At 36.5% G+C, this 26,633-nt stretch overlaps 1 protein-coding gene across 1 annotated transcript in view; it reads right to left on the reverse strand.

Annotated features, from left to right (window-relative positions):
- PDZD8 (PDZ domain containing 8) overlaps window positions 1-26,633 on the reverse strand; it is a 62,131-nt gene that overhangs the window by 15,563 nt on the left and 19,935 nt on the right. Inside the window, exons 2-3 of the mRNA XM_074875384.1 lie at window positions 25,942-26,064; window positions 20,831-20,933 (exon numbers count right to left, since the gene is read on the reverse strand). Of these exons, the coding sequence (XP_074731485.1) occupies window positions 20,831-20,933; window positions 25,942-26,064 (226 nt within the window). The remainder of the gene's footprint in view (window positions 1-20,830; window positions 20,934-25,941; window positions 26,065-26,633) is intronic.

Genomic DNA, 26,633 nt, shown 5'->3' on the forward strand with positions numbered 1-26,633 from the left:
ATCTCTGCAAGGTTAGGGTGACTGTCACAGACTTCTCAAAGGGAGCTCTGAACACTGATTAAAGCAGAGGAATTACACAGCCATTTCAAAAGGTACAGTTTAAGTTCAAATGCTAGGAAATATAGCATTCAGAGAGAAGTTAAGAAAGAAACACTGGAGTCCTAATAGCACTGGACCTTTTAAAGACCTTTTTTAAATTGTGAAAAATTCAGCTCCAGAAAGAGATTTTTTTTTGTTGTTGATTTGTGATTACTGTTCTCCCACTCAGCAGATGATGAACAGGACATACACACCACCTTCCCATTTCTTCTCCCCTTCACTAAGAGCAATAAAACCCAAAACCAACCAACCAAACACCCCCACAAGCACACACATGAAACACCTTTGTCTTCAAAAGACTTGTTACATTTACTGGCATCTGGAAACTGCCAGTAAGTAATCAGTTCTTACGTTCTCCTGTGACTCACACACAGAAATGTACACGCTGACTTTAAACCTGTTAATCTGCATTCTGATGTTACCCTGGCACAAGATAATCTAGCCCACTCCAAATTTGATGTTGAGACAGCACTAAATCTTAGTACAGACAGGTTGGTACTGCTGAGTTATTTCAGCTATATCAATATTATAGTGCTGTACTGAAGCGTGGACCTACCTTCAGCTGCTATGGGGGTGTCTAAGATTTTTACTATTCTCCACTTTTTTTTTAATTATCTTTTTGTCCACTTCTAGTACCTTTAAGCATAACACAGAGTTTTCTCCAAGCTATACTGGAAGTAGCTTTTAATGGACAGAATTTTCCATTAAGGGGTATGTCACATTTCAGCCACCCCAATTAATAAAAAAAAATTTAAAAATTTTGGCACACACTTTCTATTTAAACAATAAAATAGCATTATTAATGAAAAAGTCTGTACAGCAGATCAGACCTATAATGGATTCACTACCTCTGCTTTCTTAGCAAGCTCTGGCATAGTCACCAGCTTTGCTTTTTGTGGAATATTAGGAACAACAGATTTCTAATGACAATAAAACTGAAAAAATGGAAGTGGGATGTTAGACATTTTGCTGTTAGTTTTTCGAGCTATGTGAACTGCGGTCTGTGCACGGGGAGACACAACTACCTCAGTTTTCACATTTGTTTTTTGTTTTGTTTTTTTTTTTTTTACTTTTAAGAAGAAGCAAATTTATGGATAAATTTATTGACTTTTTTTACTAGTCATCTTACATAGCAAACTAGTGGACTTCATTATTTTCTGTTCTACATATCTTATAAAACCCAAGAAATGTGATGGTAATTTCATTCTCAAATGAGTTACATATTGGACCAAGATTATATTTAAAGTAATAATTCATTAAGGTCACAATACTACAAGTGTTACGCACATGTCTAACTTCACCATCATGCGCTATTTGTCTGAAATAAATGTGACAATTAATGGTAGTAAAGTTAAACATCTGCATGTCTGCTTGATGAGCACTAAAAACATTTGACATCAGCAAAATCCAGAAGAGGCTAGTTACTGAACAGTATAAGGAGCTCCATCCTATTTTCCTCAGTACTTCTGACACATAGCAGGTACCTTTGAGCTACTAAAAAAAGTCTACCTTCCAATTGTACAGTGAAACAGGTTATGTGACATACAAAAAGTATGTTTAGCAATTATCATTAATTGCTGAGGAATTCTCACTAAATAGTAATTACAGGAGTTGAATGGATGAGTTAAAGACAAACAAGGCAGCAGAAAACCTACATTTAACTTCAAAGTGTCAGAAGTAGGTAAAATGCAGACCTTCAGTTTTACATGGAGCTTTTCTTTGGAGAGCAATTTAGTACAAACACCAACATAGCTCTTCTTTTAAGTGCTCTTACTCACTGACATCCTTTTAGTCTTTATTAAACCCAACTGTGATAATTTTCTTTGGCCCTGAAAAAATGGAAAAGATTGATTTTTTTTTTTTTTCAAATCTTATATCACCATTTATGTCTGACAGAAAAAAGGCTTCACTCAATATTGCTTAAGCATGACTCAGTCACCATATAAATATTTCATAAAAAACTCAGGTAGTCTAATAGCAAACACTGAAATAAGGTTAGTGAAACTGGATATTAAAAAGAAGTTCATTAACAATATCATGTGTGACACCAAACCAATAAAAAGTGTACCTAGTTAATGGTTTTCTTTGTTTAAATTTGTTACGAATCGCTGTAATGCAAAATTACAGATAAAGGAGATTAGTAAGAAAATAAGAGTTTATGCACTGTGAATATATGCACACAAGAGGTCAACTCAGAGTATTGTTCACCTCTGAGAAGCAAAAAAGAAATTAAAAACATTCAAGTGGATACATTAAAAGCAAGCCCTCTATAAAACTAGTAATTATATTTATCTTGGGAGTACCTAATTAATAATGATAAAACAGTTACTATTAATCTTCATGTAATAAATTCAAAATATTAGACTATCAGGTAAAAGTTCTTTATAATGGAAATAATATTCATGGTGAAGAGTTTTCTTCTCCACGCAGAGAAACTGCTTAGCAATTCTGACTATCACACCCATCAGCATTAACCACCTGATTACTGACATGGATATTGCCATCAAAACTAAAAATATGGAAAGTTATTATCCACTGTAGTTACAGTAACATGCATCACAGATGCCAGTTTCCATGGAAATAAATATGCAACACTACTTTCTAATGTATACAAATCATAACCCTTAGATCTCACTAATGGGCTTAAAAGTCACATTTTAAAGGATTTAAAAGTTACATTTCTGACAGAAAACTGTTGATGGAAAGAATAAGTGCATTATTTATAGGTAGATTTTATTCCAAAGCAGAAGTGTTTTATTTAGAGCAACAGCAATGCTAATTGCAGAGTTACATCTGGATACAGTGCATATTCTGAAATGAGCAGGAGCTTCATAAATAGCCCCCTGCCTGGGAATCTTCAGCAAAATCCCTGGATTTGGGCCGGGAGCAGGATTGCTGCAGCACTCTTCCAAGGAAGAGCCCAGTGGTGCCACAGGCAGGGCAGGGCCGGGGAGCAGTGGCCACCCCAGGAGAGGCCAAAGCAGGAGACGCAGCACTGCTCTGCCCCGCTCTCCCCCAGCTCAGCAGCCTGGCGGACCCCTTACACTGCCCTCAGCCACAATGGCATTAGCAGATTAAGTTTTGAACCAAACTTGAGGAAATCAAGTAGTGTCATGTGACTTAAAGATGCCATTTATTTAAACAGTTACTTACACAAGAGTGTGAAAAAAATATGTAAGAGACTATACTCTTACAAACAAACCATTACAATTCTGGGTAATACAAATTACACTCATTGATAACAGTCAAAGCAACAGGGACCTCACATGTACCTAGAACCAATGTAATTCTACAATTTGAAATATCATAGAATTTAAGTGATCACAATTTGTTATTTCTGCACTGCATAAACATCCTATCTACTTGACAGCTATTACACTTCTCGTCAATATTAATGGCTAGATGGCTATTAAAGAGAAGCAGAAGCCTGGATTACACCCTGCGTGACCCGATCAGTTTTCAGACTCCTACATTCCCACAGAACTAACTAAACGCAAATGAACTAAAGTAGATGTAGTAAAATGATTCATCATCATCAACAGCTCTTCAGAGATTAAAAAGATACGTCTGTATCAAAACAGTTCCTGTTGCATACAACCCCCAAACGCCATCCTTTGCCTGATAAGACCAGAAGACCACTTTTCTTCTGAAATTCTACATTACCAGGACCAGAAGAGATGAGGATTTATACCTATCTTATTCTGAATAATTGCTGTAAGAAGGCCAAGGGTTTTTATGCAAATTTCTCTACAGAGAAAGGCAGCCAAACCACACTGAGTTGTTTTCAATTAAGTTCTGGACAAAACACTGCAGTATAAACACACAACTATATAACCAGTAAAGATTTCCATGACCATACATCTATTTCTGGTTATTTTGTTGAACACATCACATCAAATCAATTTGTTTATGGTTATAGGGCACAAGTCACTGCCAGGCAGTGAAACAGCGGCTCAGTGTCACATCTGATTAGTAGCACCAAGACAACAGCACACCTAGAAGCCAGATTCTCATACTGTTACTGTTCATCACTTATAAAAATTGCCACAACTATTAAACTGAAAAAGATCTTTACACCATCTAAGTCAAATACTGACAATTCACTTTGCAAAAGAAATCAATACCCAGCTATATTTGCTTTGCACTTGAAAAATATTCTAGGGTGGTTTGGTTTTTTTTTTTTTTTGCACACGATATATCCAAAGAATGATTTAGAAATTGAAAGTTAGCTGTAAGTTGGAATCAACATGCTATCCAACTTTGCAACCCAGCTTCTATTAAATGCTTCATGAAAATCCGAAGCCCTGAATTTTCCATAGGATCATAGAATGGTTTGGCTTGGAAGGGACTTTCATGTTGCAGCTTTCTCTCCATGTAATCAATGTGATCATAATTGGCTAACAAAAAGTGGGATTTTTTTTTTCCCCTATAGTTAGATATCTGAATGACAAGAATTGCTGTAACACTTAGAGAAAAAGCTGAATATTCTCCATTTCTAGACTATGAAAAAGCTTTATTACAATGGATGTCCAAAAAACAACACAAACAAAAACCACTTAGCTATGCCACAAAGATTTCTGTTAAACCACTGAGACTGGGATTGTGCACTATCATGAGGATTAGTCACAATTATGGTAGAAATCTCTCCCATAATTTACCTCCCCCCATTATTTCTGGAGGTAGCAGAACATATGAGTTCTCTAGAAACCAATTTTATACCCCAAACCATTAACACTGAAGCATACAAAAGTGGTAAAAGAAAAATACTCTTCCGGAAGCAGCTTATTAGGAGTCAAAAATGATAATTACAAGAGGAACAGGTCACTACCACTAATGGAAGTAAAAGTTCATTCATTTTGACTGTTTTGTTTTTTTTTTTTTTTTAAAGTATTTTCTGGCTCAGGGAAGTAATATACACCAATTCCTCACATCCCTATCATAAGGTAAGTGAAAGAATGAATAGGAAATTATGTCAAGCTCAAAACCGTTTTTTCTTACTTCAGCACTCACTGTAACTTCATATACTCTAGTTTTACACTGTATTATTTTTAAATTAACAACAGATCTTATTGATAGCTGGTGAGATATATAAGAAAAATACCAGATTTCATCACGCAACATCTTTATTTCCCTTTTCCCCTTCTCTCCTCCAACAGAAACAGGGCTTGCTTGGGACTGCAACAAATTACCTTCCCCAAAGAATTTACAGCTCACTCATTTAATTGAAAAAATGAACAAAGAATTAGTCCATATTATAGAATGCCTGAGAAATAAATATATTTTTTTTAAATAGTCATACTGAATGGGGGGGGAGACTGTCAAATGCACACGCATGACAGAAGTCCTTAAGTAGATCTTATTTGTTTACTTAAAAGTATTTGTAAGGTGGTAAAAATCTTTCTACGTATTACAGGGAGAGAATCTGCATTGGTTCGGAAACCATGAATCATTTGTTTCTTTGATTTCTTAAGTAAGAATAATTCGGTTTACTTAATAATTTGAACAAGCTTTACCAAACAAAAAAGACTGAAAATTACATCCGAGAAGTTGATGAAAACATTGTTTGTGATATAATTTGAATGATATTCAGCCATGGTACTATACTTTCTTGACCATCACTGTAAGGCTGTTGGTGGAACAGCCCAAAAAAAGTCACTGTTCACAAATGGCACATTCAATAGTAAGTATTCAAAGTCTGAGGTTTCTCTTTTAATTTGACACTTTAAAAAAATATTTTATATGAAAACCTACAGGTTTAAGAGATTAGAGGTCTACAGAAAAACCAAACATGCAATGTGAGGAGTGATGAAATACCTTACAGTAAAAAAAAAGTAAAAAAAGAAATATCTTATAGCAAAACTTCAAGATACAAAATTACCAATTACATCATTAACTTGCTCCCAGTTTGTTATACAGTAACTTAACTTGCACCACAGTTCCTGAGAACAAGAGATGTGTTAACTGAAAGAAACCTGTTTGCTTTTATAACCTCTGTAACACACTAAAAAGCCTAAGAAAAAAAGTAGCGGGGGGGGGGGGGGGGGGGGATGGTGGTGAGTGTAAAAACACCACATATGTAGAGATAGGGAAAGGAGAATAGAGATTAAAAAAAAATAGATCTGGATTGGAGAACTGCAGTCTGCAAGTCCATGGGTGCAGTCCCATGACAAATCACTCCCGATTTTCCCACTCCCATAACCCCTGATTATTAAAACTTTATTAATTTACATCAATTACCAAGAAACCCATAGCTTAAACTCTGATTTTTGACTATCTATTTGTGCACAATGTTACACATTGGGTACTGACAGCCATGCACATATTATGATACATTCTACTGCAAAAGAATATGAAGAATTGTCTTTTTTGTGAGACAAAAAAGACTATTTGGAGAGCTAAAAAAGCAAAGCTATCTGCACAGTGCTTTATTTTTTACTTAGGAGTCTGTCAGCCTGCAATGCCAGAAGAAAAGCATAATGAATAAACACGTGTGTTCATCATGCACAGCTTGCCCTTCTTGATGAACCCTTAAGGTTCACAAAAATAGCCTTTGACTTACGTATTTTAATACCATTTGAAGAAAAGCACTGCAAGATAATTAAACCAGAGGTACTTCTGCACTGCTAAGTCATACAAAATACAAAAACCGGACTTTAATTTAAATGTTTTCAGCAGAGCATCTTTAATTGTTTTTTTTTTTGCCATTTTCACACCAGCATACATGTCTGAGTTGAACTGGAAACAACACTTTGCATACAAAGCAGGCCAAGGTTAAAAACAGCATGCAAAGATCATGACTTGTGTATGATGATGAAATCAAGTAATATATTACTTGTAATTATTGAAAGAGATATGGCTTTATTACACAGAGAGTGAATGTGCTTGCTTCCACGGAGAATATATGGGGTTTTTTCAAGGGCCCTTCTCCATGGCAGCTGATGGTGCCACTGTCAACAGCGATAAACACAGCCCTGATGGAATCAAGTGGCAGGACCCAGCCCTGCCCAAAGGTAAGTGGAGAGGGGCAGGGTGGTCCCACAGCAGCACCCTTGGCACTCCCCTGGCAGCCAGGCTGCCCTGCTGGGATGTGTGACCCCACCATGGTGTGGGGCCCAACAGCCAATTCATCCCTACAGAAAAACAGAGGTGTTTACCTGGGCTTGCTGCAGCTGTGCATTGTAGGGGGAGCAAAAAATAGTAAAGCTCTAACGATGCCAGAGGGCTAACGGAGGGACTACAGCCAAACTGCAGTGCCTCCTGGTTTAAGTCTCGGCCTGGTTCAATACTTTTTTTTTTTTTAAAAAAACAGCAGTTCAAAAACAAATTTTACAAATCACTGTGCTTTCTTCAAAAAAGTGTTATACATGTATACAGATACTCATAGGTATAATATGAGATATCTAACTGTATATTAAAATGAGATTCTTTCAATGACTGAGACACTTTGAAACAGGTATCAAACTTCTGCCTCCAGACTTAAGTGACACTCACTGAGTTGACATAACTACCTTAATACAGTATGACCAAATATAATTTACTGAAATTGTTAAATACCAAAATATTACAATACTAACAATAACTAATTAAAAATAAATCATTACATTAACTAAGACCCCTAGCTAACAGTCACGTTATACCAAGTATTCAAGATAAATGGTAGCAATACTCAGAGAAGGAATCTGAAGGATACATTAGAGGAAGGGGTGAAGTGATAGATACGGAAAAAAGCATGCCTGCATGTAAATTCCACTCATTCAGGTTTTGCATACCAGCCATGCTCTCTCTTTTACAGAAGGCAGTGCTTTAAAGTGTTTCTGGCCAACTGATAGTCACTAGCTGCCCTGCTCATTCAGCATCCTCAACTGCTATTCTTTCTTTAATAAAATATGTAGAAAAGTATGACTGCCATACACATCAAATTCATGATCTACTTGCAAAATCTTGTGTCTTAAGTAATGGTTGGCTAACCATTGTTCTCTCATTTTGGATTTATGCTGTTGCTTCAACAGAAATTCCACCTATTATCAGTAAATTGATCCTTTTTTTAAAAGAATTTATACTCCTGCACTTTGCATTTAGCAATATGTAATGCTTGAAGCTTACCTAGTAATTTGTAGGACGGCTTGACACCAGCCACCATAGCAAGGGAAAAAAAAAAAAATTTAGCTTGAAGAATTCCTTTCAGAAGTTGGTAAAGTTATTCTCCAATAAAAAAAAATAAAAAATAAGTGCCAAGTTTCAATGTCAAAGATTTATTTTCTGATTTGATATTGACAGAAGAAGGAAATAGCTTGCACCTCTCCTGTTCTACAAGTGCTTTGCTGAAAAGGAGGCCCAGGATACAATCAGTCAAGACCTATATAGCGTCTTTCCCTAAACTGTTCTTTCTGCAGCCACAGCAACATTCCTTGCTTCCCTTCTACTGTAGCTTTAAAATATTTATTTCAGCATTTGAAGAGTTATACAGTGGGTTGGGGGTTTGGCAATATCAAAAGAGACCTCTTTGCTCCACTAAATTATTTTTTGAACATGCAGAAAAGAGTGTATTCTGTCCAGGACACATTTCCAATGCCTTTATAGGTTTCTACTTCCAGCTGTCAAAACGAATCCAGAAATGAAACTAATCTCTGTAAGAGTAAGTTTTGTGATCTTAGCTAGAATCTTTGCTTTCTGGTAAAGCTCATTTACTTTCATTCCAATTATTAGACATGAGAGAATATTGCTCTAATGACCTTTCACAAAATTGCTTCCTCCTAGCAGCTATTTTTAAAGCTCAGGAATTAATTACAGTTCTTGGTTACCTCAGTCATATGTAACCAAGACTGTGGTTCCTAATGCACTTCTGTACATCACTTGGCAAGAACCTGAATGCCTTTGCTGACAACAGCGGCCAAAAGTCCGTTCCTAGTTATTACAAACATATTTTTAGAATAGATGTTATTTCAGATTCTTTTCCAATAGCTAAAACTTCAAGAATTGTAGAAGAAATAGAAACATTTATCAAACGTGGCAGAAAACTTCGTTTAAAAAAAACATTCTTTGCTCAAATATTGTTTGCAAGGAATAAAAATCCATTATAGATGTTCCCATTGTTTGGCTAAACACCCGTTGTAGCCAGACTGCATAAGTTTAACAAATGAAACAAATTTCTTAATAATGAAACATATTTCTTAATTTGTCTCTCCAGCAGGTCTGTAAACTCAGGCATAGCCTTGATGCAATTTTGCTACAGAGTTTTTAGGCTAAAACTGCCTCCTGCCTGGACTGTCCACAACACAAAGAGATTTTACTCTATCTGAAGCCATCCCTATAGAAACAGTGCTAGACTGGTCCTGAAACTAAATCACTTATTTTATTAATTATTTTTATTTAACTAGTCGAATTGAGTTCGGATAGCTCTGCTGCCCTCCCTCCCTGTAACAGTATAGTCTGTCACGTACTATTTAGTGAGGAAAAAAATAAAATTTGAAGAAAAAGACTTTTTTAACAACTTGCACTGCCTGGCTTCCAGGGCTTCTCTGAACAAGGTCCTCAGCAGTTTTGAGTCAGCTTAGCCCCGACCTGGGTGGAGTTGGGACCAGATTACCTCCAGAGATCCCTCCCATTCTGCATTACTCTGACTCTAGTCTAATAACCAAACAGATACCTTGTCCAGATATCATTTAAATCTTGCTTGTAATTCTAGAAATATATATACAAAGAAATGCTTGACACCAAGCCAATTTTTCTGCTGAAGGCAGCTGTTTAATGTTTCTGACAGAAACTCTCGGGAAACTTGTAGTTGTACTATAACGTACAGATAAGATACGTTCATCAGGTATTTTAAAGATCCCACACTAGCCAAATATTTACAGCTACTCTACTCCCATGATCTTACTATTCCTATGGCTTTGTTGGCAATATTATTCTTGTGAGACATCCTCTGGTCTCTGTTTATGCAGCTGAATTGATGCAGTTATTAATCACCGCACCTGGTCTTCTGCACCAAGCTAATAGTCATTATTTGCTCTCACTTACTACTGTGCCTGCTTTCTCCTTTAATAATTAACAGATATTACATCTCTAAATGCTGTTTAGAGAACTGGTTTGGTCAAGTAATACAATTCCTAGCACCTAGGGTATTTCCCTTACTGGAAGCTTTCAAAGAAATTCTGGCTAACTGAAATTTTTTTCCTAAGCGCCTTATTTTTCCTTGCTGACACAGCTGCTTGACTAGCCATGACCTTCCTAAACTCCTGTGCTGAACACAGAGTGCAGTATTTCACTCCTAACACATCTTACCCCACCTAAGTGGAGCAGCTTCTTCAGGTCAAAACAGCATGCCTGCAACTCAGGCACATTCATATCAGCCTTGAAACAACAAAACCAACCCTACCTCTCCCTTACTGCCCTGTACTTTAAGAGGGCATCACAACTAAGAGAACTCAGAAGCACCCTCAAAACTCATCTCATTAACACTCAGCACTAGACTTTACTCCTCCAAAGTAAAGCAACAGTTCAAAGACATAACAAATTACTACCAAAGCAGCGTAGCTTCTTTGTTTTAGGTATCACAAGAAATCAAGTTACCTAGACAGAGGAATATATTCACCTGCACATCATCACTACCTGTTTATTTTCCATTTTGAGATATTTTATGGGATTTGAGTCATATGTATCTATTCTGTCCTGCCCACAGCTCCCCCCCTCCCAGCTACTTAACATACAGGCAGCTAGAGCCCTCCCAAGTTTTTTTCTCCTATGCTGATACATGAAATGCTTTCATTCCACAATCTGTATCCCATTACACAAAATGAGTGCTTCATCAGCGCCACTGCATAATCTAAATCCATCAACAAACAACCCACCTCCCTGTCACCCCACGGGAGGTAAAGTTTAACCCAGGCTTCAGCAGCCCCTCTGTTACTTCTTTACTATGCCCCTCCATGAACAGAAAAAAAAAAAAAACTTGATGACCTTTTGCCAATAGATCTGTGCCACACACAAGGCAGTGACAAAATAAATTTTATAGTTTAACCTCATTCAAGAGACAAGAAGTAGGAGCAGCAACCCAGCCAACACCAAAGATGTAATTTGCAATTTAACAGCTGCTCAAAGCATATGTCTACATTTGCTCCTTAGTTCAGATCAGGTGTGTGCTCTTGAGGCAGGACTTCCCATGGTCTCCACCTACTGTGCTTGGGCTTGCATTACAAAGCGCTCCTGGAACAACGTGCATTCCCACCAGAGGAAGAAGCTACACCAGCCAACGTGCTCCTGGAACAACGTGCATTCCCTCCAGAAGAAGCTACACCAGCCAACGTGCTCCTAATGCTAACCCATGGTCAGTCCAGGACAGACCAGCAGGGCCCAGTAAAACCTCCATGACTCATACAGTGTGGAAGTCATATCCTCAGCCCCCAGGCTGTACCCTTTACTAATGTAGGGGCAGCCTAAGCATCCTAATGTCAACAGTTTGAGATACGCACATCCATTCTTCAAGCTGTCTTTATTTATATGTACATGTCCATAGAGATGACAACTTTATCTACAGTCTATACATAGGTCTCAGACCCAGAAATTATGAGTAAATCTGTGTTATACATGAGTATGTACAACACCTATCAACACCTGTCACATGGTGTTTTTCACATTCCCTAAGAATAGGTTATATAACTCAAATCTATTTTGACTCCACATTACACAGAGATACCATGTGACTAAACAGCAATTTATAATTTAAGTTACTTGTTATACACTTAAACTAGTTCAATGAAATCATATACACTATGTATTTTTGTCTCTACTTATCACAAATGTACATCTGATTTGAGACCAGTGGAAATCACTGGTTTGAACGTGGGAGAGATTACAGTGGAGATGGACCACATGCTTGTTTGTGTTATGAAGTTATGAATACTGTAATCCTATGCTCACTTCACATGTAGTTCACGTTGTTATGTAAAGTGATTGTATTTTTAGTTTAAAAGCTGCTGTACAGCCTATTCTTAATATATTCCCACAGATGTGTGATTTAACTACTGAGGAGCCTAGAAAGAGATTTCTGCAATTGCTCTCAAACTTCATCTTTGTATTTCTTGACTCTTTTGTATATCATTGGAGCTGTAAGCACTTATGAACTTCAGATAAGCCAAGCCCAATTTCTCAGGGGTCATTTGCTGTATTTACAAGTATCTACAGTTTTTAATGCATGGTCAACTTGTTATACATGAGACTTACATTTTAATTTAACTGAAGAACAACAACCATCTTTTTTATTTTTTATATATATATACACCCACAAATCTATATATAGAAAGTGCATGTATTTATATATGCACAACTTATACATATATGAAGAGTGTATATATATTTGTTTAGATGTGAAAAAATTTATGGCTTTTTTTATAATAAAAATTTAAAAAAAATTTTTGCATATCTAGCCTCAGATTTCCAAAGGCTTTTTTCGGTTTTGTTTTCTTCCTTCAGCTAGGGATAATATATAGCTTCAATTGACATCAAATGGATCTGAGCGTGCACAAATACTTATTCCAAACTAAGCACCTAAAAATGGAAACAGATGACAAATATAGATCTGAAGATACTGACTTTTGTTTAAAATATATGTAAAGACATACATAGTTCAAAGATTTTATTTATCTTACCAAAACTTTAATGAAGGCAGCCTTTTAACGGACTGCATTAAGGGAAATGCTCCATTTTCTAATGATGATTCACTACCAATTACTTCCAATATGTAGGTGTCCTTTGCAGAGCATCACTCTGCTATATCTAACCTTAATACACTGGAATGACCTTTTAGTCATTTTATTTGTATGATGGGAATCGGCAATTCCATTTTTGATCCCCAAGGCTTTTCCAGAACAATTGCTACGCTGCCCGCTCATATTACTTTCATTTCTATTTGCAGTCATTGTAGAACATTTGGAGAACAAGCACCACACTTGCATTCCAAAATGGTTGCTTATATGTTTTTTTAATTAAAGAAAGTATTTTTAAAATGCTTGGTCACCCTTAAGAGAAAGCAGGAAGAATCACTTACCCTGCACTAATAGTTATCTCAATGTGTACTTTTTTTGTTCAGTAATTTAATTCGGGAATTGAAGTTCAAACACAGGCTCCCTTCTTTGTTATTTCAGGAGACTGTTCACCAATGGAAGGAAACACTTTTTGACATGCCCAGTTTACTTGGTGAGGCCCTGATTGGTGGTAGGGAAACATTACAACATTGCTAAAATCCATACAAATGGGTAAATTAGTTTCAATCCAATTACTACATCCTTAGTAGGAAGAGACTCCAGTCTCTCAATCTGAAAAGAAAAAACCTAGTAAGTTAGGAAGAGGTTAACTTTTATATAGGTGGGCTGAAAAAATACATTTAAAAAGTAAACTAGAAGACTGAAGAGGAAAAGAATCTACAAATCAATGAGAATGAAAACAGCTTATTTTTTTCCAAAGGTGGTTGTGGATGTCTAAGTAAGTCTTTCCCCTTCCACTCCAGCCATGTGCAGCAGCCTCCAACCTAAGCTGCTAGCTCATCTGGCCATACAACTTTGCAATAGGATGTAAAAAAATAGTTTAGAAAGTCATTCCAGAAATATACTGAATTACCCAGAAACCACTTTGTTTACTCTGGTCAATAAAACACTGTTATCTCTCTTACAATAAGCCATACTGTTTATACAAACAAAGTTAGCTTTCATACATCAACCATCTATTTAGCAAGATCAGCTATCACTGCAAATCAATTTCTTTGCCAATGAGAAACACAGGTGCTTTAAAACCTACTTAAAACTCTTTCCTGCATCCAGTATTTGGACATGCAGCAGAACAGATAACAAGAATACCAAAGAAAATTCATCAGCACCACATCTAGTGGCACACTAAAACAGTGGCTTGTCTTAGCTTTTACAAGCATTTTCATGGAAAAGGTATAATTTAGTGTTTACTTAATATTTAAAATATAAAACCATTAAGTTAAAAAATATGACAAGAAAAGCTTACAATTGCTACTCAAACTGGAAGCTTACAATTGCTATTCAAACTGGGTACTATCAAGAGGATATGGAAGATAGGCACCTAAAAGGTAACTCAAAGAATCTACTACAGGTTGGTTACTACATGAGCAACCTTCAAGGAAAAAAACATACAGTGAAAGTGAATGTCATTTATCAGCTCTGTAAAAAGCATTAAAAGAACAGAACTAATCCCTGATTAAGCTTGAAATTTTATATAGCTTTTGTCCTAGAACAGTCATACAGACAGGACTTACAAAGGTGAATCCACCCAACACAGCCATCTAAAAGGCTTGCACCTCTTCCATGACTTTCTGATGAATCAGGAGGTCACTACCATGCTTTCAGAGTACAACACCCTGCAAAATACCAACTTGGAAGATCCCAACTGAATAGACAGTATCACCAATGGCACCTGCAATACAACTCCATTACAAAATCTAATGGAGATTTAGGCTGGAATTAAGTGGCTTCAGAACAGACTTATTTCACTATACAAGACAAGTATGTGGCTGCAGAAGAACTTCTCTTCCTAAGTCCAAGTACCATGGATGAATTCTGTTGGCATCTCTTAAACTAAGAGTTGGGGATGGGGAAGTGCAAACACACACAGAGCATGAAGTCCTGCTCATTACAGATTCTTCTCACTCAAGTTATTTTATCCATTAATCTTTTCACCTGGTATTTTAAATCTGAAACTCGGCAAATCGGACTCATTGCAAGCAGGCAATCTCTGCAGCGCTCCAGGGGAGGCTGGGAAGTATCACAACTTCAAGCTTGGACTTAAGAAGAAATAAGGAATGTGCATGTAAGGAAGCTACAGACTTGGTTGCACATGATGCATTTAGAACTGTCTGCTGCCAAATGTGAAAGTGTAGCAAACTCTGCTTTCTACCTGTCCCAGGTGAGGGTATGTGTGCCCAAGGATGCAGTACATGATAGCTTCTGAATTATTTATAAGCAGGCAAGAAGTATCAGGTCAGGCTGCAACTACAGCAACAACATCTGGTTCTAAACAACTATATGAATATACATGCACTAAAAAAAAGCTGTTAGTGTTTTGTTTTTTTTTTTTTTTTTTAATGTTCACATTCAATAGTCTGTGAGCAGTAAAGAACTACAGTGCCTTTTCACAGAAGGTCTCATTAAATCACAGAAAAGCTTTCAGAAGCCCCAAGTCAAAAAGCTTAAATGTTTAGGATGAGACCAAAAAAATCCTGATGGCCTTCAAGTTTATTTGAAAGACGGATTACAGAACATTATGTAAGGAACAAATCTCAGAACTATTCCCCATTGTACTTACAAATATTATAAAATTTTACAAGATCATGAATTTTCATAAAAAGTGACATTTTCAAAAAGCTTCTCTTGCTTTAATCCTCCTCCTTTCTTTTCATAGGATTAAATGCTGAAATGGCAGGCTGTTAAATAAGCACACTGAAATGCCAACTGTAAGGCATTTAGCTCTGTGTATTTACAAATTAATGTTTCACAGTTGCTTTAAATTTTGACATTATAGTTTAGCATCTTGAGGCAACTCATCTCAGAAGGTGCTGGATTTGATTTACATTATTTACATTTTACATTCATACATTACAGCACTGGAATACCTTTAAGTTTCCCTTAATCCCTGATAAAGGAAATTCAGTTTTATGAAAAGCTGAGAAAAATTGCTTTGTTTTTATAAACAGTTACCAACCAGCCTGCCTACAGCAATTTCAAAGTTACCATTAAATTTATGTATAAAAGGCCATATCCATCAAGATAACCTCACCAAAAGAAGTGGAGATCATGGCCTATATACATGTATGTATACACATGCACAAATTCAGAGTGCAATATTGAAAGACAGTGTCAGTGGCCTTCCCCTTCAGTTATTTCGGTGCCAACCACAATGTTCAGAATGAACTGGAGAAAAACTTCAAACAGAATTCCTAAAAAAAAAAAAGTGGTGGGAGGCTTATCTTAATTCTTTAATTCTTTCTATTGTTCGGTTACTTCAGAGGATATTTGTGTGCTCCTGCTGCAAAAGTAAGTCCTATGGACTATTAAATGTGGTGTTTTAGATGAAAATCTTTACTTTGCAGAATATGAAATGAAGTTTCTGTATTGCTAAAGTTAGTATTTACAGAAGGGGTTTCCAAAAAACCCCAAAAAACCCAACAACAACACAAAAGCCCCAATACTTACTACCTTTAGGAATACAAAACTCTGGCTATTCCTACATAACCATTTCAAACAATGTAATAGTTGAAATCAGAATTTAAAGGTGTTTCCTCATATTTTTCTTAGATTATCTAACTTGATTTAAGAGAATTTAAGATTTAAGAGAAAACTTGGAAGGGATACCTTTTGTTTTGCAGTTGAGCACTCTTCCCCATTACTTTACATTCATACAACCAATAAAAAGCACAAATCATTTAGAGTTTGTACATGCTTCCTGGGTATAAGAGTATCAGAAGATACCAATCTATTTGCAATAGTTTCTACAATTTGTTGAAAACTAATTTATCTATCAGAAAAATCAATACCCTAAAGGACTATGTAAACATGACTACCAAGATATGCAGAACAATTCTTAAGAAACAAGATTCTCATTTTGATATAATTATACTCTTGATTCATCCTTCTCTAGAGTGCTGGAATCAGAGCACAGTGCTAGCACTCACCATGCTCAGGGCAGCTGAGCATCCATAGAGCAGCCAAGGCATCGCAGGGCCCACATTAAGAGGTACTTAGAGCTGCAAAGCTACCTAAGGGTTCTGTTACTAATACTTCAAGATCATTTCTATGTCCATTCTTCTACCACTTTTAAGGAAGGCAGACTATATTTTCCTTTTATTCGTAGAGCAATGACTTCAGTTTCTGCTGAAAAATCACATTATTCTTCCACAACGCTACTCATGACAGTATTGCTAACTGACAGTTCAGCGGACATAACCTTCACATTTACCACACAGCCTCCACTTAGCATCTACAAACATATATCTATACATATCTAATTATTTAGCCATAGCCACCTGTCTAGTAATCCAATGCTGCTAGTGCTAATTCTACACCCTATGCATAAATAATTAAGTCTTACATAGCAATGCAGTGATTAATGTTAATTCCAGCAGCATGTACTACTCATTAAGATATTTAAGAATGTTTACATGTGTCACATGGGACTGTGCCAAACCACCTCTCTGAAGTCTTATTGGTGTTTCAGATTGATTTGATAAACAGAAGCCTGAGACACCTTTGTATTACAACAGACACTTCAATAATGCTCTAGATACATTCAATAACATAGCACCTTTTTTCAAAATCAATTTTGACACCTACTAATATTCCACAAATAATGGGATCAGATTAAAGTCTCACCAAAATTCATTATGAAGTATTAAATCTGTCTAATCTTTTATCACTACTTCTAACATAATAAAAAGAATGAAAACACCAAGAAGTATAGAAAGTTATGAGAATTCTCTGCAGGAGTGTTGTAGAACATAGTCTGAATCAGAGGATGTATTGTCACGCCAATGTGAGACTCTTATAAACTAGGCACTTTTAAATCAGAACATCTCTTTTTACTTTTCACTTCAACTTAGTCTATCATTTCTCCTCCATAGTTTCTGAAGTTGTTATTCATTTTAAGAACTTAATCTCAAATAATTATTGCACATGTGAGCATTAAAAGAAGGATTTAATATCAGAAGGACATTAAGTATTGCAGTCAGCTGCCTTGTGGTTAACTTGGCATTAGAGCAAAAAAATCACAATTAAACATACAAGCAAACTTTTTGTTTGGAAAAATATCACGGTGTTTTATCTTTATAGCTTACTATTTAACTATTCACACTGTTACCATTTCTGAGAAAAATAACTAAGTTCCAGTGTTAAGTGTGTTAGGAACACTTCCTATTTTGTTGAGGATCTTTGGCAATTACTTGCCACTCAGTGAGATATCCTAACATTTTCAAACTTAACTTGCATATTTAACCTAATTTTCTACAAAAAAGAGACTTCCGTGATTTCACTACATCTGTTGAATATAAGTTGAGAAGCAAAAAGTAGTTCTGCAAGTTGCTGATTTTCAGTTTCCATATTCTACCATATCAAGATTTTCAAAAGCAGGATCCTAAAATTAGGCCATCTATCTAGTGGCCTAAAGTTCAAGGTGGTCGAGCACACTGAATTCTTCACACTGACAGCAGAGCTAGAGATGCAGCAACTCAGATAAGGAGTGTCTGCTCTCTGGCAGACAGTGTTTGAACGATGCTTAATGAAGGACTGCAACACAGATGCATAGAAAACCCTTCTGTACATTGCAGGCCTGATTTCCAAAAGCTTAAGGAATTTTAAAAACATGCCATTTCATTTTACATGCTGAAACAGAAGATGAGTTCTTGAGAGTCTCTCCCCGAGTACTTTCCTGTAGTTTTGAAAAGGAACCATTCCACCCTTGATCAGTTTAGTCCTGCTGCCATCTGCTGTCACAAACACACCAGTGCCTCGCTGTCTGCAGAGTGTTATTTCTTTTCTCTTCTGTTGTTAGAGTGTAAAAGAATATATTCCAATATCGCTACTCAAAATTATCTAAAAGTAAGCACAAATTTGTCCAGAGAAGTGTAATGGTAAATCAGCGTACTGCCACCTTCATTGCTAGAGCCTCAACCCTGCAGATCAGTGCATGGTTTCATACATAGTTTATCCCAAAAAAAGGGTTGTTCACATGACAATTAGCAGGATTGGGTACAGATCCTGAAATTGTTTGGGGGTTTTGGTTGAGGTTTTTTTTTTGGTTGGTTGGTCTTTTTGAACACTGGCAGTATTGCTTGTTTCTTGAAAATTTTGAAATACTATTAATTAGGAAAGGGTTCAGACTATGAATTGGCCAGACTACTAAGGCTGAATTGCTCCTACCTTATCCTTATGTGATCACACAAAGAGGCTTAAACCTTTAGACTGAAACAAACTAGAAAAAGTTAAACAAAATTAAAAACTTCTGCATAAAACAGATTAAACAAGAAGGTCTGAAAATAAATTACATCTACCTCCTGCCTAATGCTTCAATGAAGTCTAGCAACCTCTAGAGTTAAGCAAACTCAGTAATTCCTCTCAGGACCACTGGAACGCTTTATGCCATCGCTTCTGGTGGTGCAGTGCTCCAGTAGCTTAAACTAGCTGAAGCTGCTGACATCCCACCCTTCTTTCTCCTTTTCACTGGCAATCACGCAGCAAGCCAGCTCACGGAGTTGCCATGGCTAACTCACAATCACATAAACACCCCTGACTGCGTTAGGAGCAGGTAGAGAGGGGGCCAAGACAGAAGCAACTCTGGAGAACATAGTCCTGAGCTGCCATCGGTTTCTGTGATGCCTGGCTGCTGCACCACACTCTGGGACAGCTCTTCTCTGAAGTGTCTCAGTCTGTGCTGCAGCTGCAGGATCCCCACTTGTTGCTTCCCTGCTGCACTCAAAGTTAATTGCCACCCAGTGTTACAGGTTCCTAAGAGAGCATAGGTGAACCTCTACCCTCCCTCCCAGTTTTTCATTTGACTAAGAATACAGCAGCTAAGACAACAAAAAGAGGCTTTCTGTCTGCTGCCCTTTTTGGCAAAACTTAATATACAGGAAGCTGAAAAGAAGTATCATAGCATTTATCACAAGGAGTTTTAAAAACAATGCAAAGCGGAATTTAATTGTAGAAACTGAATGAGATACTGAAATTCTGGATTATTCTGGTGGAAAAACAATGCTGGTCTCCAAAGACAACTCCAGTCAGATCTAACAAGGGCACAAGGCTTACGATAGTTGCACTCAGACAGCAGAGGGTAAAATGCAGGACATTGATTCTTGTTCCAGTGATTTCTTTGCATGAAATCAATTGTTAACAAACTCTATTTAAAGCTTCTGGTGGTTTGTTTTTGTTTTTTGTTTTGTTTTGTTTTTTTTTTCAATAAGCACATTACTTACTGCTTATCATAAGCCCAACTCCACTTGATTACTACCACAATATCACTCCAAAGTGAAACAGAAAGGCTCTTTCATACATTGCACCTTGTTTGAAGGAAAAAAAAGTAACTCATTCTCACACACACCAAAAAAAGGCAATTTGTAGGCTGTATGCTGTTATCAAGTATGATAATTAGCAAAAGATTAACTTACAATACCACCAATACTACTACTTTCTGTATTTGCAGACACTTGTAAAAGTATTTTTCTTTAGCAGACAGGGTAGGATTCATACGCTCTAAAAAAAGTTAGAGATCTATGGCAATTGCCTACATTTTCACAAAATGCAAGGGAAAAGGAGGAAGTCAGTCACACACACTACCCTCTGATCCCACATATCTTCAACGCTCACATCAGAAGGGAATACACCACTAGCCAGTGAAAGACATGTAAATCTTGCTCACTGTTTTCTAGACGATACCCCACACAAATGGAACAGGACTATAAAAAAGCATATTTTACACTGTTTTAATGCAGATGGACAGTTGATGATATATTCAAACCAGGTACATTTTCAAGCACAGTTGTGATAACTGAACATGATGTTGTCCATACGTGTCAATTTGACAGTGAAAAGCTTTGGGATAAAAAGTAACTGGTCTGTTATGTTTTGGTTTATTTTTTTCTTGTTGCATCACCCATTTGATTGCCCAAAGATACACTCTTATCAGGAGCATAAGATATACTGCAATATGCAAAGGTTATACCCTTTTTTACCGTTTTAATAGAACTTCTTGATTTTTCTTCCCAAACATTACTGCTCAGCTCCATTGTGCAATGAACATTTGTTTCTCTTTCATAGGATCCAAACATAAGTAACCTGAAATAGAAAAGACTAGAGTAAGAATTTTAATACTATTACATATATTCCAGGTATCATGTTAAACTCACCATTCTTCATTTCTACACTCTATTATTATCAATGTGTACACACAGAGAAGGCCAGACAGAAAAGATTCCACAGGCACAGCCTTACACCAAAGAAAGACACTGCCACCCTCTAGTGGAAGAACTCCATAAACATCAAATACAACTTAAAATTTTAGGCTAGGGGTTTTTTGTTTGTGGGGGGTTTTTTTCCCTTTTGTGTCTCCCTTTTTCTTCTCTTTTTAAAATAAAGTGTTCAATTAGTTGACTGGGGTTTTTTTTGGTTTTTTTAAAAAGCAACAATAGCCACAAGAGTCTTCCATTCTAGTCCTAAACTTCTCAATATACTGCTACTCTTCTTGGTTCAAGAGAGCGTTAATGTAGATTAAAGTCACAGCTTACTACTGCTTATGCTTCTATTTAACTAAACTGGGATCCTCCCATATCTGTAATTTTTTGTAACATTCATAACAAGTAGAAAAGTGGTTCTTCATGCATGATACCCTTATTCCAGAAGGCTGTAAAGCTTTTATGGTAGATATTGGTACTATAAAAGAAAAACACCAATAACCTTTAGGCTATAGAACAGCAATAAAGTCATACACAGTTTATCTCACAGTAGCTGGAAGCAGATAAAAGATTAAGATTTGTTTGAAGCTTTTATTCCAAAATATTTAAGAGAGCTATTAGATTTTAATTCCCCCTCAAACTTCCTCTATATATTTGACAAAGACAGTTTCTATGCTTTCATTCAAAGTATCTTTTGGTTCAGAATCAGTGATTGTATCCTGTAACCCCATCTTCAGATGGAAAGTTTGCATACTGTAGTGAAACACTGCAAACAGCAGCCATCAACCTCATTTCCAGCTTGACCTTCAGCACTCATTTGTCTAGACACTATTGATTTGATTACTGTAAGCAGAAATCCAGCCTCAGAACCAACTGATTGGGTACAAGACTAAGTTTGTTCAAGGTTACTTGAACTGACAATCTCATGCCTTCTTTGCTTATTTTTAAGTCATCCTCAGCAACCCTCTGTGGGTCTTCTGTTCTGCTTTTAAGTAACAGGTTTTCCTCAGTGTCTCATTGATATCAGACAGTTCATTAAAGCTTTTCCACAACTGATCACTGGTTGCACACATTTCATCTTCTGGTCACTCAGACACATTCTTGGGGAATTTTCCAGCGGTACTTATCGTCCCTCTAGAATATCAGCACATTAGCTATTTAGTTGTCTCATACTGGTGGCAACTAAGATGGAAGAACACAGACAGGAGGTAGCTCAAAACAGGAGTAAAACATAATTTTCAGCGAGAGCTGTAACATGAAAATCACAAGTAAAACAGCAGGCCACAATGAGATTTCACCTTACAGTAGGTTACTGACACCCAACTTGAAGAAATATATCACAACACAGCAAAGCTATACATTTAAATTTTAAAGAGCTCTTCATGCTGGGGTTTGGAATTCAATTTCCAATTTCAGAAAGACAAAAGGTAAAGTTTAACTGCTACTACACTAAGGAAATGTGTTTGAATAATACCTCCATTAGTATGCAAACAGCGCTACTGTATTCTATAACACAGCTGCAGATAAAGACTGACATTTAGACTGTGTCACAACACATCTGAAACAACTGGATATTAAGGAGATATTTGTATCCTACAGATTGTAAGTTTGTAAATCAGTATGAAAGAATGTATGAAAGACATCCTGAAACAAAGTTTATAACCCCAGATATAATTAAATCAACCAAGAAATGTGATTAAATTACCACCTGAGTAATTAAAATATGTACATAGAAAGTGAATTTCTATTCCTTCCCCAATCGTAAGTTGGATGGTTCCCTGCAGCAAGCAAGCATGAGGTAGAACAGTGATTCAACAGAGTAGCTATGGATACGAAAATAGTTGTTTGTAGCTGTCCTGCCTTCCAGTCTGAGAGCTGTGAGGACTCCAAGACATGAAGTGTTTGTCCTCTGATACAGAATAACAGAAGCACATGGAGGCTGTGGTCACCTCAACCCTTGAGCCAAGCCAAGCGCTTCAAGTTTTTATACTCTTCTGGAAAGGAGGATGAATAACAAGGCTATCAAGTTTCCTGCTTTTTGTAGGATGATGCTGAAGTACTGCTCTGCAAACCTAACAAGAATCTAGTATGGACAGGCAAAGTACACACCAACCTTTAGTAACATGTTATTTATTACCAGGTATATAAAAAGCAAGCTGAATTTATTTCCTTTACAACCCTTTCCTAATTTTTTAATTTCAAATGTGGTCTTTCTATTTGCAAGTATTTTAGGAGCTGAAACAAGCAGAACATTTCCTAAACTTTAAGAATGCCAAAAGCAGATTCAATATTCACGTACTTAAAGGTGTCACTGCCGCACACCTGAAGACAAAAGGAAAAGAACCCATAAAACTCCAAATTTGACAAGTCAGTCTCAGGTACACTCTGTGGTATTTTACTAAGTAACTATCTTAGGAGAATTTTCTTGTCCATAAAAGTTATCTATTGAAACAAATGCTAATTTAGAAAGCCCACTTGATGGCATAGCTTTGGAAGAGTATTCTCGCCCAATATAATCAGAGTTTATAGGGTTTAAGACTTTCTTCATAGCATACCTTTTAAAATAAAAAATAACAGAGCAAAATTTTACAGTGTGTTGCTTTGTTTTTCCCTTTTCCTTAAAGATTTAAGGTAATGACAGAAAACATGAAACAGCATTTTTTCAACAATTCTGTGAGGAATTCTTGTACAAGAAAACCGACATTTTCAACAGGTCAGACAAAAATTTGCAAAACCTATTCCTTATTATTTCCACCAAAGTTCCCATCCATTCATTAATTTTAAAAATGTGCAAAATTTAATTTTTCTTTCAATAGCATGACACCAAGGAAAATAATAGGGTCAAGCATGCAATTAGAAAAGAAACAAGTGCAAAAAGTGCAGCTATTTGGTCATGTGAAGAATATAATGAAATTAAACTAAACATAACATACAGCAAGTTTGCTAAATGTTTTATCCCTATAGTTTCACCGCTGTATTTCAGACTTCAGCAGAAGTAGCAGAACTCTGTTACCAGACTAGATGGAATACAATGGCAGCGGTGAAGAATCCTACTCCAAATTCTGTACAGAAGTCAAATAGCTGAGAGAGAATATAAAAATCTTCTGGAGCACCAAGCAAAACTGAAACATACACAGAAATTAAAGTCATCTTTCATTCTGAAACGAGAATGATCTCCAAGACATGAGTGAAAAAGCTCTGTATTTCAGCACGTAGTGCTGCGCTGCAAAAGAACCACTGAGAATCATCCCAGGCAACCTTCACACCAGCTCACATACAGTGGCGATGAAAAAGGGAAATTTTCTCAATGTTACTTTCATATATATTGTATATTTCTTCTTTTACTACCAAAATCCTCTATGTCTTTCAGCTTCTACCTCATCCATATCCTCAGGTGCAAAGTAAGCAAGAATGTTTACTCACAGGGGGGCTCTGTGGACAGCAGTTGTAGTTTAGTTCAAAAAAGATGGGACACCTGGAAGATCTGAGGAATTACTATGGAACCAAGAGTCAGACATCAAGATTGAGAGGTGTGTGTTGAGACATAATTTTCAAGTGTGCATCAAGAAATTCCAAGAGGCATAAACCAGTGGATTAAGTCAGACCTGAAGCTTAAAAGACCTGACAAATCAGCAACTGCATCCTCTCCCAGCCATCTGATAAGCATCTGTGACAGCTGAAAATACTGAGAGGTCAGATGATGTCAAAGTGAGCAATCTGGCTTCTAAATGTAATGGAAAGAAACACTACTGATATGTTAGTGATGTTACACAGTGTTTCAGAATCAAAAAAAAAAAGAGTATTTAAAAGATTAGTTTCCAAACCAAGAACTGCACACAACTTAAGGTAGTTATTTTGGGCCCTCTTGCAATAAAAATGAATGCGCTACTGGACTGAAATTGGAGACTGCCTATAAAGAGTAATCATGAGTTCCCTTACTCAGTGTGGGTAAAGAGGAAACACTCCTGGCAGCCAGGGAGTGCACAGTCATTTAGTATTCTTGGATCATTCACTGAAAAAATAACACAAACCTAGGGAGACATGTAAGCAGCAATTTTATTACAAAAAATAATCACTGCTGTGGCCCACTCCACAGCACTGATAAACCACATTAGTGCAGCAAACACAGTTCAACCAGTTGTACAAGGCTACAGAAAAAAAAGTGCAAGGAGAAGCTCATATGGTAATACAAGCAATGAAAACAACAGGTTAAAAAAAAGTCTTGCTGCAAACCAGAGTTTAGTTCATAAGGAGCAGAAGGGCACATGACTAGATCAAAGCCTAAGCACTACTTGGCTAAGTTCTAACATAAACCAAGAACTAAGACGTCTGAAAAAACCCCAAACAAATGAAGATTTTCACACACCTTTTCTCCAGCTTTAAACAAAATAATTTTCTCTTCAGTGAATGAGGTAGGTTTTCTTTCTTGCCATTATTTAGTTCAAGACAAAGACAATAAACAATGCCTTATAAAAATTATTTGGATTTGTCTAAGTAAGACTGAGTGAAACAATTATTTCCCTTTGCTTACAACATAATACAATAGGATAATTACAACATTTATACTATCCTGGAAAGAGATTCATGATTTGGTGTGCCAAACAAAAAAACCCAAAACCAAATAACAGAAGGCACAGATTAGCTTGTAGCCAGCCCAAATTCAGAAGAAAGGGCAAATGCATGTGCCTACACAAAACATAGAAGTGCCTCAGAAACTTACTGCAAGTTTCATTCGTACATTTTTACTTAAAAAAATACATTTCTTGCTTAGAGCGCAATCACGACACCAAAGCTGCTACTTCCTGAATCAGGACTACAGCTGTAATTAGTACAAATTTAAGAAACATGGGTACTTGCTTAGTCAAGAATGAGCAAAAGACCACAAAACATACCTTGTACATTCAATTAACGTGACTTTTAATCGACCTTCTGTCAACAGAAAATCCTGTATACAGAGATCTCGATCTTCATATTCATCAGGCGGCACTACTTGAAATGGAAAAAATGGCTTGAACCTGAAAAATATAGAAGAGACTTATCTTAATTCAGATGACATAAATAACATTAACACACAGAAATGAAAAAAAAGGCAACAGGATTGCAATGAATCTTTAATGGTCCTGAAGAAAAATACTACCACTCCTACATATTCATTGGTCAAAAGGACCAAGTAGAAGCTACTAAAGCTTTTTGAAGGAAGCTGACTGAAGAATATATAAACAAAGATTGCTTCACAGGAATAGACTGAGTTATATTTACTAGTGTAGATAATTTTGAGGAAGTAGGAAGCTGATCAAATCACAGAATATGCTTATGATTGCAAACAAGATTTAACGCAAGAATCCTTTTGCAGTAAATGTCTTACCAGGTCTTTAAGTTTATCTGCATAAAACACCACAGCATTAAAGGTGAAAATATACTATGACCCTAAAGTGAGAATTTTTATGACACCACTGTACTCAGAAGACTGGTGCATCCTAATGAACAGTACACTTCAGTCACACAGATTGATACTTCTCTCATTTTGTGGAAAACATTTGGTTGTTCTTTTCAGCCAGTCTTCTTGAGTTAAAATAAACAGGTA

The sequence above is a fragment of the Strix uralensis genome, chromosome 7 (assembly GCF_047716275.1).
Source record: "Strix uralensis isolate ZFMK-TIS-50842 chromosome 7, bStrUra1, whole genome shotgun sequence".
In the NCBI taxonomy this organism is placed as follows: domain Eukaryota; kingdom Metazoa; phylum Chordata; class Aves; order Strigiformes; family Strigidae; genus Strix; species Strix uralensis.